We start from the raw sequence: 12,296 nt of genomic DNA on the forward strand, positions 1-12,296 counted from the left end.
GACGCTCACTATTGCCAACTATACAGCCAATACTGGCTTAACCAACCTAGAAACACTGGAACCCATAACCTGAGTAGACTTTTGAGGTCCCACATTACAGTGCCTGACTTACATATCTTTTTGGAAAACTATATGTAAGAATGGATAAATAACAGTTGCTAGCAGTGAGTAGATAGTGGAAGTTTAAAAATAGGAGTATATTATTTGATTTATCAGATAGGCTGTAATAACATATGAACATGACAATGCAAACAGGACTCTTTGTGTATCTTGAAACATTAGATGTTTGTTTTTATTTCTATGGCACTTTTCATGGTAGCATTAAATAAAGCTTATAGCAATGTTGGGATTTCTATTTCATGAGTAAAGAACTGATGCTAAAAATCACAACTGAGTTAAATTAAACTTTTTATTTAAATGAGAAAAATTCAAGCTGCGTGTGTATTTGTGATTACCAATACTAATGTGTTCCTAATGCAAAGCCTATGAGCTGTCAACTACACTAGAAAATAGATAGTCTGTCAAATATAATGAGTATAATTTTTAAAACAAAACTAATTGTATATTTTTCTCTCTTCCTTAGTAAATACTGATGAAAAAATGCTTGATCATAATTTTGAATAACCTAAATAATACCACTCTGATGTCAGATTGTTGTGAGAATTCTTTCTGCTTAATGGACAACTGCTAATTACAAATTGTGCTTGCATGGGTACATACATGTAACATTCTAAGAAATTAAATCATAATGAAAACTACATTAAAACATAAGCTGTACTATTTGATGTCCTACAATGATTTGGATAACTTATATTTCACATTTGAAATATCTACAAAATTCTGTCTTAAGTTTAGGACTCAAAGAAAACCTTTAGAAGGAGAACAGGGAAACATCTTTTATAATTCTTGGAAGCAGAAGTTTAAATGCAATCAATAATTAGAATATTTTCTCTTTTAAATGATGATGTTTGGTGTATAGTTATCTTTTTATAGAAAATTCTTTAATGTATAATGAGCTAATTTTTCTCTTTGATGTTGTCCCTTTGATTGAACGTGAAACAATAACTTTCTGTTCTTTGATTTTCAAGGAGGCTAGGCATGGAGAGCAAGGAAAATTCTCCCAGCTCCATTTAACATATCAGACACCAATGCCATTAAATATGTACTTGCCTCACGTTGCACTCATATTCAAATGCCTCTATAAATCATAAAGACTGTGATACTCTTTGTTAAATCTTTGAAACTTTAACCATTGCCTTCTTCCCCACATTTGTTTCCACTTTCACATATCTCCATTTCCCATCTAGAACATAATTGACTCACTGCTTCTGTTCATCTTAAAAAGAAATGTGATATTTAAATCCATATTCTTTAAAAAAAAAATCTTTAAATCAAATTCCTTGGAAAGTATAAGCAGTTCAGTACATTTCCAGCAACCCTACCACCCACACTAGGTCAAATAAATGTGCAAATAATAGATAAACTGTAAGATAGTCAATCAATTATTGTAAATGTCTAACCTATCATTGGGCTTCCCTGGTAGCTCAGCTGGTAAAGAATTGGCCTGCAATGCAAGAGACCCCCATTCGATTCCTTGGGTCAGAAAGATCTCCTGGAGAAGGGATAGGCTACCCACTCCAGTGTTCTTGGGCTTCTCTCATGGCTCAGACGATAAAGAATCTACCTGCAATGCAAGAGACCTAGGTTCGATCCCTGGGTTGGGAAGATCCCTAGAAGAAGGCATTGCAACCCTTTCCAGTATTCTTGCCTGGAGAATCCCCATGAACAGAGGAGACTAGCGTGCTACAGTCCACGGGGTTGCAAAGAGTAGAACATGACTGAGCAACTAAGTGCTCAACCTATCATTGGGCATTACCCTTTGATAGATGTGCCGTAGTAGGTATCTGTCATGAAAAGAAGCAAAGTGATCAGTCAGTGATATTTCAGCTTGATTTCTTTATTGAGGTTATGTCCAGATTTATTGTGATACCATTGATTACTTCATAGCAATTAGTGCTAACATCATCTCATAACTAGAGTATTGACATGATCTGTTGACCAAGGCTGTTACCATACTTCTCATGGAAGAGGTTGCCTCAATAAATTGGAATGTCAATGTACTTTACTCTGTTCCCCCAACAATTTTCAGTGTCCAATCTAATAGTATTTATTTATTTAAAAATGCAACATGAAAAGTGAGAATGTTCTGTACTTTTTCTATTCTTGTTGATGCTTTTTCTTTTCCATGTAGCAGTAGGCACAGTCTTTTATTCTTATCCCAGACAGGCAATGTACTATAAATTAGAATCATTTCCAAAATGTTTCCAAGAAAGCCTACCCCATTAATTTGTTGCCATATTGCATATTGTTCCTATAACGTTACTGTTTACTTTTGCAATGAATTGTTACCTCTTTTCCTTTAGCATAAAGAGTTTGACATTAATTGCAGTACATATTCAGGGATAAACAGTGGGATAAAAGTGACTACAGGATAGTTCTATACATTCAGGCACAATGTGGAGTCTAAAACTCATAATAGTTCTTTGGACCAGACTTTTCAGTTTAGAAGGGATAGCTGAAGCATTTGCTTCCAGAGTATTTGATAATGTGGTTAAAGGCTAATATGGTTAAAGGCTAATGTGGTTAAAGGCTAATATCTCCCTGAAGTGTAAATGACAGATCCTAGGGTATATTTTTCACATCTATATCTAACTGTATTGTAGTAAACAAATGGGTTGAAAATTTGAAAATTACGAAAAGAAAAATTTTATGTCATCATTCTGTTAAAAAAAAAAAAAAAAAACTCTTCGCCTCTAGCAAGTCTTTCTGAAAACCTTTTAGCCAGCTGCTTCATTACTCTTCTATAATGAATACCCTCATCTATAGAGAATTTGTGTGGGCTTTCAACAATAATCATGCCAGTAACAATGAGATTTTTTTTCTCTGTTGCTGCAGCTGCACTAATGGAAAGATTGCCTCTAGCTGCCAGCTATGTGATGGTTACTGTTACAATGGTGGCACATGCCAGCTGGACCCAGAGACAAATGTACCTGTGTGTTTGTGAGTATTTTATAATACTGTGGGCATTTTATGATATGACTTTAGATGTGCATGGAATCCCTCTATTGTTCTCCATTCTTGGGGTAACATATTTTAAATGAAAATTTCATTGACATCTCTAGATCAAGGATTGCTCCTCATTGGTTCATGTACTACAGAACTTTCCCCTTCATTAATTTGCCAGTGATTTCATAAGGAAGAGCTCATTCACTCCTTAGCATCATACCTATTTCAAATATTCAGAGATCTTTGAACTTGGAAATGCCTGTAAAAATACTTCTAATTTAATTGACCTTATTTAGGTATGTGAAACCCAGACATAATCATATTTATAAATGCTTTGGTACTTAGGGCCACTCTTTTCCAAGTACGTAAGGTGTCTTTCCAAAAGTGTAGCATTATTTGATGTTTGTGTCAGGTTTAGAGTGTTGTATTATGTAAACCTATTAAGCCCTTGTCTCTTTTGAAATACATTACATTGAATCTGGATTTCTAAATCTTTGGAAAGTATTATAGATTCTCTACTCCTGAGAAAATCTGAAATTTAATACTTTTTCTTTTCAAACACTTAATTATCCAGAGTGGAAAACTTGAAATAAGACTATTTGACTTATGTGACTTCTATTTTGAATTTTATCACTGCTTAACCAGAAGGATGATGCCCACATGGGAGTCACATCTGCATTCTGTTCCCCTCATTGTCAGAGTAGACTGTGATGAGTGTGTATGAGAAAGAAGTGAGCATACCTAAGAAAAACTGTGTTAATATGTTACTATTAATATCTCTGTATGAAATAAATTTGAAATATATTTGGAAAAAAAAAGTCAGACACTTGATTTAGCTGTATTTTACTGAAATTCTGCAGATGCTCTGTGGGGTTTAAAAGTCAGCGCTGTGACCAGAAAGAGAACCCCTGTGATCACTACTGTCAGAATGAGGGGATTTGCACTTTAACTGCGTTTAATGAGCCGAGATGCAAGTAGGTTTAACCTTCCATTTACCACTAAGCTTTGTGTGACATCATTTCAGGCCACAGTCCGTTGGTTTAAATCATGAACATCCACATGCATTTCACAGTGTATACTTAATCTTGGGATTCATCTGTGCTATACATATTTAACCTTTGCTTTGCTCATGGACAAGTGTATGCACCACGGTCAGCTAGAGTGTCTAGAAAAATAATAGAGGAATGAAAATACTTGTGGAACTGTCTCATAAAAATATATTTGCTAGAATAGTGGCTTTTAATTAAACAAGGACAGAGCAGGTGTTTCTAGACTCTATTACTATACTAGATGTTATATTTGGAAAAGTGGCTTTTATTTAGTAACTTTTTATTTCAAGTACTGATGACACACATTGTTTTGGTTCCCAAGATTTCAGTGTGAACTTGTCTTACCTTAATCAGTAAGACTTCCTTACAGAAGAAATGGATATATGCTAAAGTATTGCAGAAACTTCATTTCTTAATAATTCACATCACTCTTTCTTGATTCAGTTTGTTCTTAACAAATACATTCATTTCCTCTGAGAAATTGCAAGGACCACATTTTGGGTAACTATGACTCTTCATAATAATGCAAGTTATTTTTGCTTCTTGCATTGAGCTTTAGAGATGAACCATATCTGACATCTTCCTTAATATCCCATGTAAACAGAAGTCCTGATTGACAACCCTCAATAATAGCATATGGCAGTGTCTCAGAGTACTTAGCAGTAGTTTTAAGGCACAATGGTATTAAAATTCAGATGTTTCATTTTCAAAACTCTAATTTTTTTTTCATAGTCATCTGTTATTAAAGTAAATGTCCTTTTTCACACAATAATTGAACAAAATGGGAAGTGATTAAAATAATCATACAGGAAAATATTTTTTTCTTTTTCTGGAAGATATTTGAACATGTTAAACAAATATTCATTCCTACATAAAATGCAATCAGAAATATCCCTTTAAATATTATTCTATCAAGTCTATATAAACTTCCATGCAAAAAAATTGATTCACTTTTTCATTCATACTCAGATTTAGTGACTTGTGCAACTGAAGATGCTCTGTCCTGCCTCCACCTAAGTTCCTCCAGTTATTCAGCAAATATTGATAAGACCCTGAAAGTGTGCTAAATCTTAGAAAAATGAAAGTGAATGAAATTTACCATGAACATCAAGGAGCTCACTAATTGGTGGTTTAGAAATTCATAAGAAACTAATTAACCTATGATAATGTAGGAGTGAACAGAAGGAAAAAAAAAAAGAGGGCAGTGGAGTTTTAATAGGGCAAGCAATTTGTTTAGAATGGGAGATAGGAATACATGGAAGGCTTTACAGAGAAGGCAACCTCCTGTTGTCCACGTAGTTCGGGTAGTTGAGTAAGGTTGGGATAAACACCTTGAAAATAAGAATTAACATAAACAGAGACAAGGATGTGAGACTTAGTGGCCTCTCTAGGAACTATGAGTGGATTAATACAGCTAGAATGAAAGGTAACTGTAGAATTGGGGAGGGGATGAGGAGATAAAGCAGAAAGATAAATTGTGCTCAGTCACTTAGTCCTGTCTGACTGTGGTCTGTATACTGACTTTTGCGACCCTGTAGACTGTAGCCACCAGTCTCCTCTATCCTTGAGATTTTCCAGGCAAGAATATTGGAGTGGGGTGCCATTTCCTACTCCAGGGGATCTTCCTGACCCAGGAATCAAACCTGTATCTCCTTTGTCTCCTGCACTGACAGACGGATTCTTTACCACTAGTGCCATTGGAACCTGATTTATGCCAAACTTAGAGGATTCCATAGGATGCTGAAAAAAATGTGTAGCCAATGTGATCTGAGGCAGAACTGAGGACTTTGCTATTAAAGGTAACTTAGTGGCATGTGGAAGAAAGCCCTGGAGATCAGCTGCAGGGATCCCACACCTCCAGAGCAGGTGTTTCTAGACTCTATTACTATACTAGATGCTATATTTGGAAAAGTGGCTTTTATTTAGTAACTTTTTGTTTCAAGTACTGATGACACACATCAGGCTGGAGTGGGCAGGCAACATTTCAGGTGAAAAATGGTGGATTCGTTGGTAGTTCACAGTTAGTAAACCCAGGCAGATCTTTGGCCAAACATTGGTCTATATACTTACGATACCTCATTTTAAGGACCCAGGCAATACCTGCTCTGGGGCCCAGTCTTTGTATGTCTTGTCCCTTTCTCACAATTCTCAGGCAAAGTATACATGACCTTTCAGCACCCCTGCTCCATCAATAGGTCTCAGGAAATTACCTATCTAGCGAATGCCCTTGTATCACCAGAATAAATATCTCTTGTGGGCATAATAGCCCATATTAATGTTCTCTTTCACTTTTCACTCTTACCATTTATCATCAGAGACACTGGACCTTTTAAGATATAATCAGCTTCTGATAAACTCAGCCAGGAAATATGTTAATTGGAGAGGTTCAGCACAAACACCTGATACACATTTGTGTATCATTTCTCTCTGCTTTGGACTTAATTGAAATTTTGTCTGTGTTTTGATTTTCTACACCCTAAAATTTATTTTGATGGTACAAGTAATGCTTACTGAATTCCTCAAACTACTTAAGCCGTGAAAAGAAGCATAGAAGAGATGATATTCTGTTATTCATTCATTAATCCATTCACCAAATATGTATTGATAACCTATGATGAGTGAGACCCTGTGTATAATTAGAAGAATTAATAACAGCTAAAACTGGCTTAGTAAACACCTCATTGGTTCTAAAGTCCATGCCCTGGTTAAAACTCTTATTCTGTACTGCTTTCTTTGTGCTGACTAACTCCAATAAGGTTTTATTTTTGAAGAACATGAAATTCATTTTGGGTAGATGAATGGATTTTCAAAAGTTAAAATACCATTTGACAATTACTATAAAAGAAATATGACCAAAGGTTTGTGGGAAAACAGCTGAACAGAGATCAGTTAATGATGACTAGTAGGAGAGAGAAAAGCTTAACAGATGAAGTGATATTTTAATAGCATTTGGAAAAAATGTTTAGTAATTTTATGGGGGGAAATGGCTGAAAACATCTCTTGAAAGAGGAATAGCACAGTCAGAGAATAGGTCTGTAAATAAAAAGTGAAGGTTGTTGAGATTAGAACATAAGCTGTATGGTGTAATGGGGAGAGGAAGAATACTAAAGAGATGTTTGGGGGCCAGTTTATGAGGTATATTTTATGCATGACACAAGAGTGGGTTTATAGAAAGAAGACTGGAGGATTAAGGATGGAATTCTAGAAGACATCAGTGTTTGATAGTGTGTTATGGAAGAATCAACAAATGTAAATAAGAAGAAATACAATGTGGAGAGAGCTTGTCAAAGAGTAGGTACCTCCAAGTCAAAGGAATGGAGCGTGTCCAAGAATATCAACTCCAGACAGTTCAAAGAGGATAAGAATTCTTGTGATTTACTGAATTTTGCAAGTAGATGGTCATTATAAGAGATGTTTTGCAAGTGCTATTTGGTTGAAAACAGACTATAAATGGGAAAGTGAAAGGAAACAGAGTAGAAAAAAATGTAGATTCCTTTCTGAATCCTTGACAGTGGATTAAATGAACGAAAAACATGGTAATTTCAAGGGGAAGTAGGATCTAGGGGAAATATTTTAATGACAAAGAAAATGTAAACATTCAAGAAGGTCATTCTTTCACTATTTATTAAAGCCTATTGTTAAGGAACTATGAAGGATAGATGATTCAGAATTTATACTCATTTTTCCTAGACGTGAAATTTGTAGAATATGGAAAATTTCCCAGTTTCACTTAAGTATTTATAATTCATTTGGTACTGAAAAGTAAATAAATAAAAATAAATTTAGTATAAAGTGTCTGTACTCATATAAAAATTCTCCATCTAAGAGAATATTAAACCCTCCAGACATCTTTCTAGTGGTTGAGTCTCCTCATAAGGGGAACTTTTTGGAAGCACAGATTTTAGCTTCAGATTTCAATTGTTAGTGGTCATATATCTTTAATGAAAAGCCACTATGTATTATTTCATTTAAAAGCCTTTACAGGAAACAGAAATTGCTTTAAGAGGTAAGATCGTAGTTTTATTGGTACTACATTATTATTTTTTTGTGTAGAAGGGAAAGCTTTTAATTGGGCAGAAGTTATACTTTTCTGGAAAGTCTATAAAGCATTCAGATCTATGAGGTTGACAGTTTTTTATACATAGAAATTTTTATTACCTTATCTTTCAATTTAAGAAATAGATTTGTTCTTTGAAAGCTTTCATTTTTGTCTCTTGGTGGCTATTTTCACTTATTACTATGTGTGAAGAAAAAGAAAACCCCAAAGAAAAGCCTAGGAATAAAATGAAAATCTAATGCTTTTTTTGAAGGTTTATTTGGAGAGACTTTTGACATTAATTAAAATAGATATATTGAACAATGTTAAAGCCAAATTTTAAAAAAAATGAATAGGTATTATTTTGAAAACAATGTATTGTTAAACAATTTTTGCTGTGAGATACAGAAATTATTAATTCTGTGAACTCAATAGTGAGTTAACTGTCTTCCTTCTTCTCAAATTTCTCCCTAGGATCAGACTTTTATTTATATTGTCTTAGAAGTTATTTTTAAAGCATAGACCAGCCTCCACAGGACTATCTCCCAGAAACACCCACAGAACATATCACCCTCTGGTAGCTACCCTTCTTCTCCTATCACTGCAGACACAGGTGCATATAACAACCTTGCCATATAGCCATGGGACCATTCCACACCTAAATGTCTTTGCTTACATAGCTAACACAAATGCCTCTCCTGCCTTTTTCCACTTCAATATTCTCATCTCATTGGTCTCAAGTCAAGATTACCTCTTTGTATATGAATAGTAAATATTAGTTGACTTAAACGTAACTGAAGTGTTTTTTTTTAAGAGAAAAATTAAATATTCAGGGTTCACCAGAAAAAAAAAGAAGTAATAGATACATATATCACATATGTTATATATTGATGTATATGTACGTTTATATGGAGAGAGAGACATTTACTATAGGAATTGACTGATCCAGTTATGGTGGCCAAGAATCCCAGGATCTACTGTCTGTAACCTGGAAAACAGGGAAATCTGGTGGTACAAATAAGTCCAAATCTGAAGGCCTAAGAACCTGGGAATTGATAGTATACATCCAGTCCAAGTCCAAAGAACCAAGAATCAGAAGTATGGATATGCCAGGGCAGGAGATGATGGATGTCCCAGCTCAAACAGAGAAAGCAAACATCCTCTTCCCCTGCCTTTTTGTTCTATTCAGACCCTCCAGCAGGGTCACAATTAAATATTTGTGTTTAATTTTTCTCTGTGATTTTATAATCTATTTCCTAATACTTTAATGTATCAGAGTATATCAGGGTATATATGTAGCTTACTGGTGCCTAACTTTTCCACCTATTTCTTATTATGAACACTTAGTTTAGGAGAGCCACAGTCTATAAGAACTAGAGTCCCAAGTGTCCATCCCTTGGTTTCTCCCCATCTTGCCTTTTTAGATAACAAAAATACTGGCGATCTTTTTTTGCTATATTAATTCATCAGCAAATTTGTATTAAACACTTACTATATCCCAGAAAACAACCTAGGCACTTAAGGTTATATCAGTGAACAAAACAGACTAAAATATTTGACTAGTGAAGCTGAAAGATGAATGATCAATGTTATTGGTGGAACTTGGGAAATATTTACTTTCTAAAAATAAGTTTCTGTATAATTCACATTCCTTTTCAAAAGAAAAAAAGCCAAGTTTAAAATCATTTTTTGTCTACCAAAAAAGTCTAACTCTCATATTACACTGCTTTTGAAGTCATATCAATTCAGGCACACACTGTTTTGAAAATAATGATATGGCAGAATTCCAAGACATTTCTCATAATATATGTTATTGCTTCTTGCCCATAGGAGGACCAGTTCTCCATGTGGTCAAAAACAATTTAGCACTGTTAGTTTTTATGTTTTACTTCTTCATTTCAAGCAGAAGCTAAAAATAACCTGCTATGAGCATGAGCGTTTTCCCCCATCTATTACTTGTTTCCCTTTGTTTCTGTATTTGTTTGTTGGCTTTAGTTTGGTTACATTTATTTAGGCATATTTTTCTCTCTCTCTCTCTTTTTTTTCCTTGAGAAACATGGTTTTCCATGCAATTATCTCCTTTCTCTGATCATCTGCATGTGTGTGGTTACATTTTTCATGTTATGATAGTCCATATTTTATGGTTAGAATTGAATTGATTTCTCATCTCTCTTTGGTCTTTGGATATGGAACATATTTCTTTGAAACTGACTTGGGAATGTTGCCTGTTCTACTCCCTGCCCCTCTAAATGTATATGTCTGTTTCTCTCTGGCAGATTGTAAATTTCTTCAAGTAAAAAGTTGTATTTGAAGTATCTATTTGCTACAGCAGCTAGCATGCATTCTGTGTGTAATGTGTGTTAAATAATGTTGCTAAAATATACTGTACTAGTGCCTGTATTGTATTATGAGATCTGACAGTGTGTGATATGAGCATCTTCCTGTCATCATTGTAATACCATACCGCATCTTACTTCCTTGATACATTTTCAAAACCTGCAAGAGTCAGAAAAAAATAGTGATTCATTTCATCATGATTTTTGGTTCTTCTTTTTATCTTTATGATTTCTTCTAAAACTATTATACCACTGTTTATTATAACACTGTTTCCTGAGTGTTCTGGAACTGAGGTTAAATATCTCTCTACGAAAGAAACCAAATAGGCTTAATTTACTTAGTAAGTAAAATTAAGATAAGTATCTTAACTTATTAGAACTTAATTGTACTCTTTGTTCTCCCTTCTCCTTACTTTTTGTTTGTTGTTCTTACTCTGGTATTTTCTCTCTGTCAAAAAAAGAAAGAAATGAATGAAAGAGATGAAAGTAAGGTATAGCCCCTGCCCTTCAAGGACTCTAATCTATTTGAGCAAAGAGATGAGACAGGAAAGAATATGGCAGGGACTCTGGGGATGTGAGTGGTGAAGATAAGTGGTGCTTCTGGAGGTCAATCAGTCAGTTCAGTCACTCTGTCCTGTCCGACTCTTTGCTACCCCATGAATCGCAGCACGCCAGGCCTCCCTGTCCATCACCAACTCCCGGAGTCTACCCAAACCCATGTCCATCCAGTCGGTGATGCCATCCAACCATCTCATCCTCTGTCATCCCCTTCTCCTCCTGCCCCCAATCCTTCCCAGCATTAGAGTCTTTTCCAGTGAGTCAACCCTTCGCATGAGGTGGCCAAGGTATTTGAGTTTCAGCTTCAACATCAGTCCTTCCAATGAACACCCAGGACTGATCTCCTCTAGGATGGACTGGTTGGATCTTCTTGCAGTCCAAAGGACTCTCAAGAGTCTTCTCCAACACCACAGTTCAAAAGCATCAATTCTTCGGCGCTCAGCTTTCTTCACCATCCAACTCTCACATCCATACATGAACACTGGAAAAACCATAGCCTTGCTTCTGGAGGAGTGATGGACAATAATGTTATACACTGAAATAGTTCTGAGGCACATAGGCTGTCTAGCTAAAATTTGAAATGTATTCATAAGCAGTAGGGGAACACTAATAACATTTGACATACATATTTTCTCAATCATGTGAGTATTTTCAAAAGGTTTTGATGTCAGAGTTGTTGTTCAGTTGCTCAGTTGTAGGCGACTCTTTGTGACCCCATGGACTGTAGCAGGCCAGGCCTCCCTGTCCTTCATTATCTCCTGGCGTTGGCTCAAACTCATTTCCATTGAGATGATGATGCCATCCAACCATTTCATTCTCTGTCCCCTTCTTCTCCTCCTGATGTCACATGATGACATGGTACTCTGCTAGAATAAGAAACCATGCGTTTAAAAAACAGATTTTAAAATGAATCCCAATTTGCAAAGGATAGGAAAACAACTATTTCATTAAAAATATAACATTTTAGAAGTGATTTGTTGGTAAACAGGGCACAATAAAGAGCCAAGAGATAGAAGACCTTGTATCTCAAGTTTGCAGTGTGTCTTGTTGGTTTCACTTTTCTTCTCTTTGACTCACTTGTCATCTTAATATGGAAATACTGATCCTCTACTTACTACAGTTATTTTAAGGATTTAAAATGTAATACCAATTAAAAAAACAGAATATTGTTTTCAACACAGTAAACACTTCAAAAAAAATAGAATAGTAAAACTGCTGAAACAGATCATATAATATGATCAGAACTTGGCA

General features: G+C 35.1%; 1 protein-coding gene across 1 annotated transcript in view; it reads left to right on the forward strand.

The window, feature by feature from the left end:
• Positions 1-12,296, forward strand: part of LRP1B (LDL receptor related protein 1B) — a 2,070,111-nt gene that overhangs the window by 2,022,209 nt on the left and 35,606 nt on the right. Inside the window, exon 86 of the mRNA XM_081584839.1 lies at positions 2,956-3,060. Within this exon, the coding sequence (XP_081440965.1) occupies positions 2,956-3,060 (105 nt within the window). The remainder of the gene's footprint in view (positions 1-2,955; positions 3,061-12,296) is intronic.

This window comes from Giraffa tippelskirchi, chromosome 3 (genome assembly GCF_054371585.1).
Source record: "Giraffa tippelskirchi isolate mGirTip1 chromosome 3, T2T-mGirTip1v1.2.pri, whole genome shotgun sequence".
Lineage (NCBI taxonomy): Eukaryota > Metazoa > Chordata > Mammalia > Artiodactyla > Giraffidae > Giraffa > Giraffa tippelskirchi.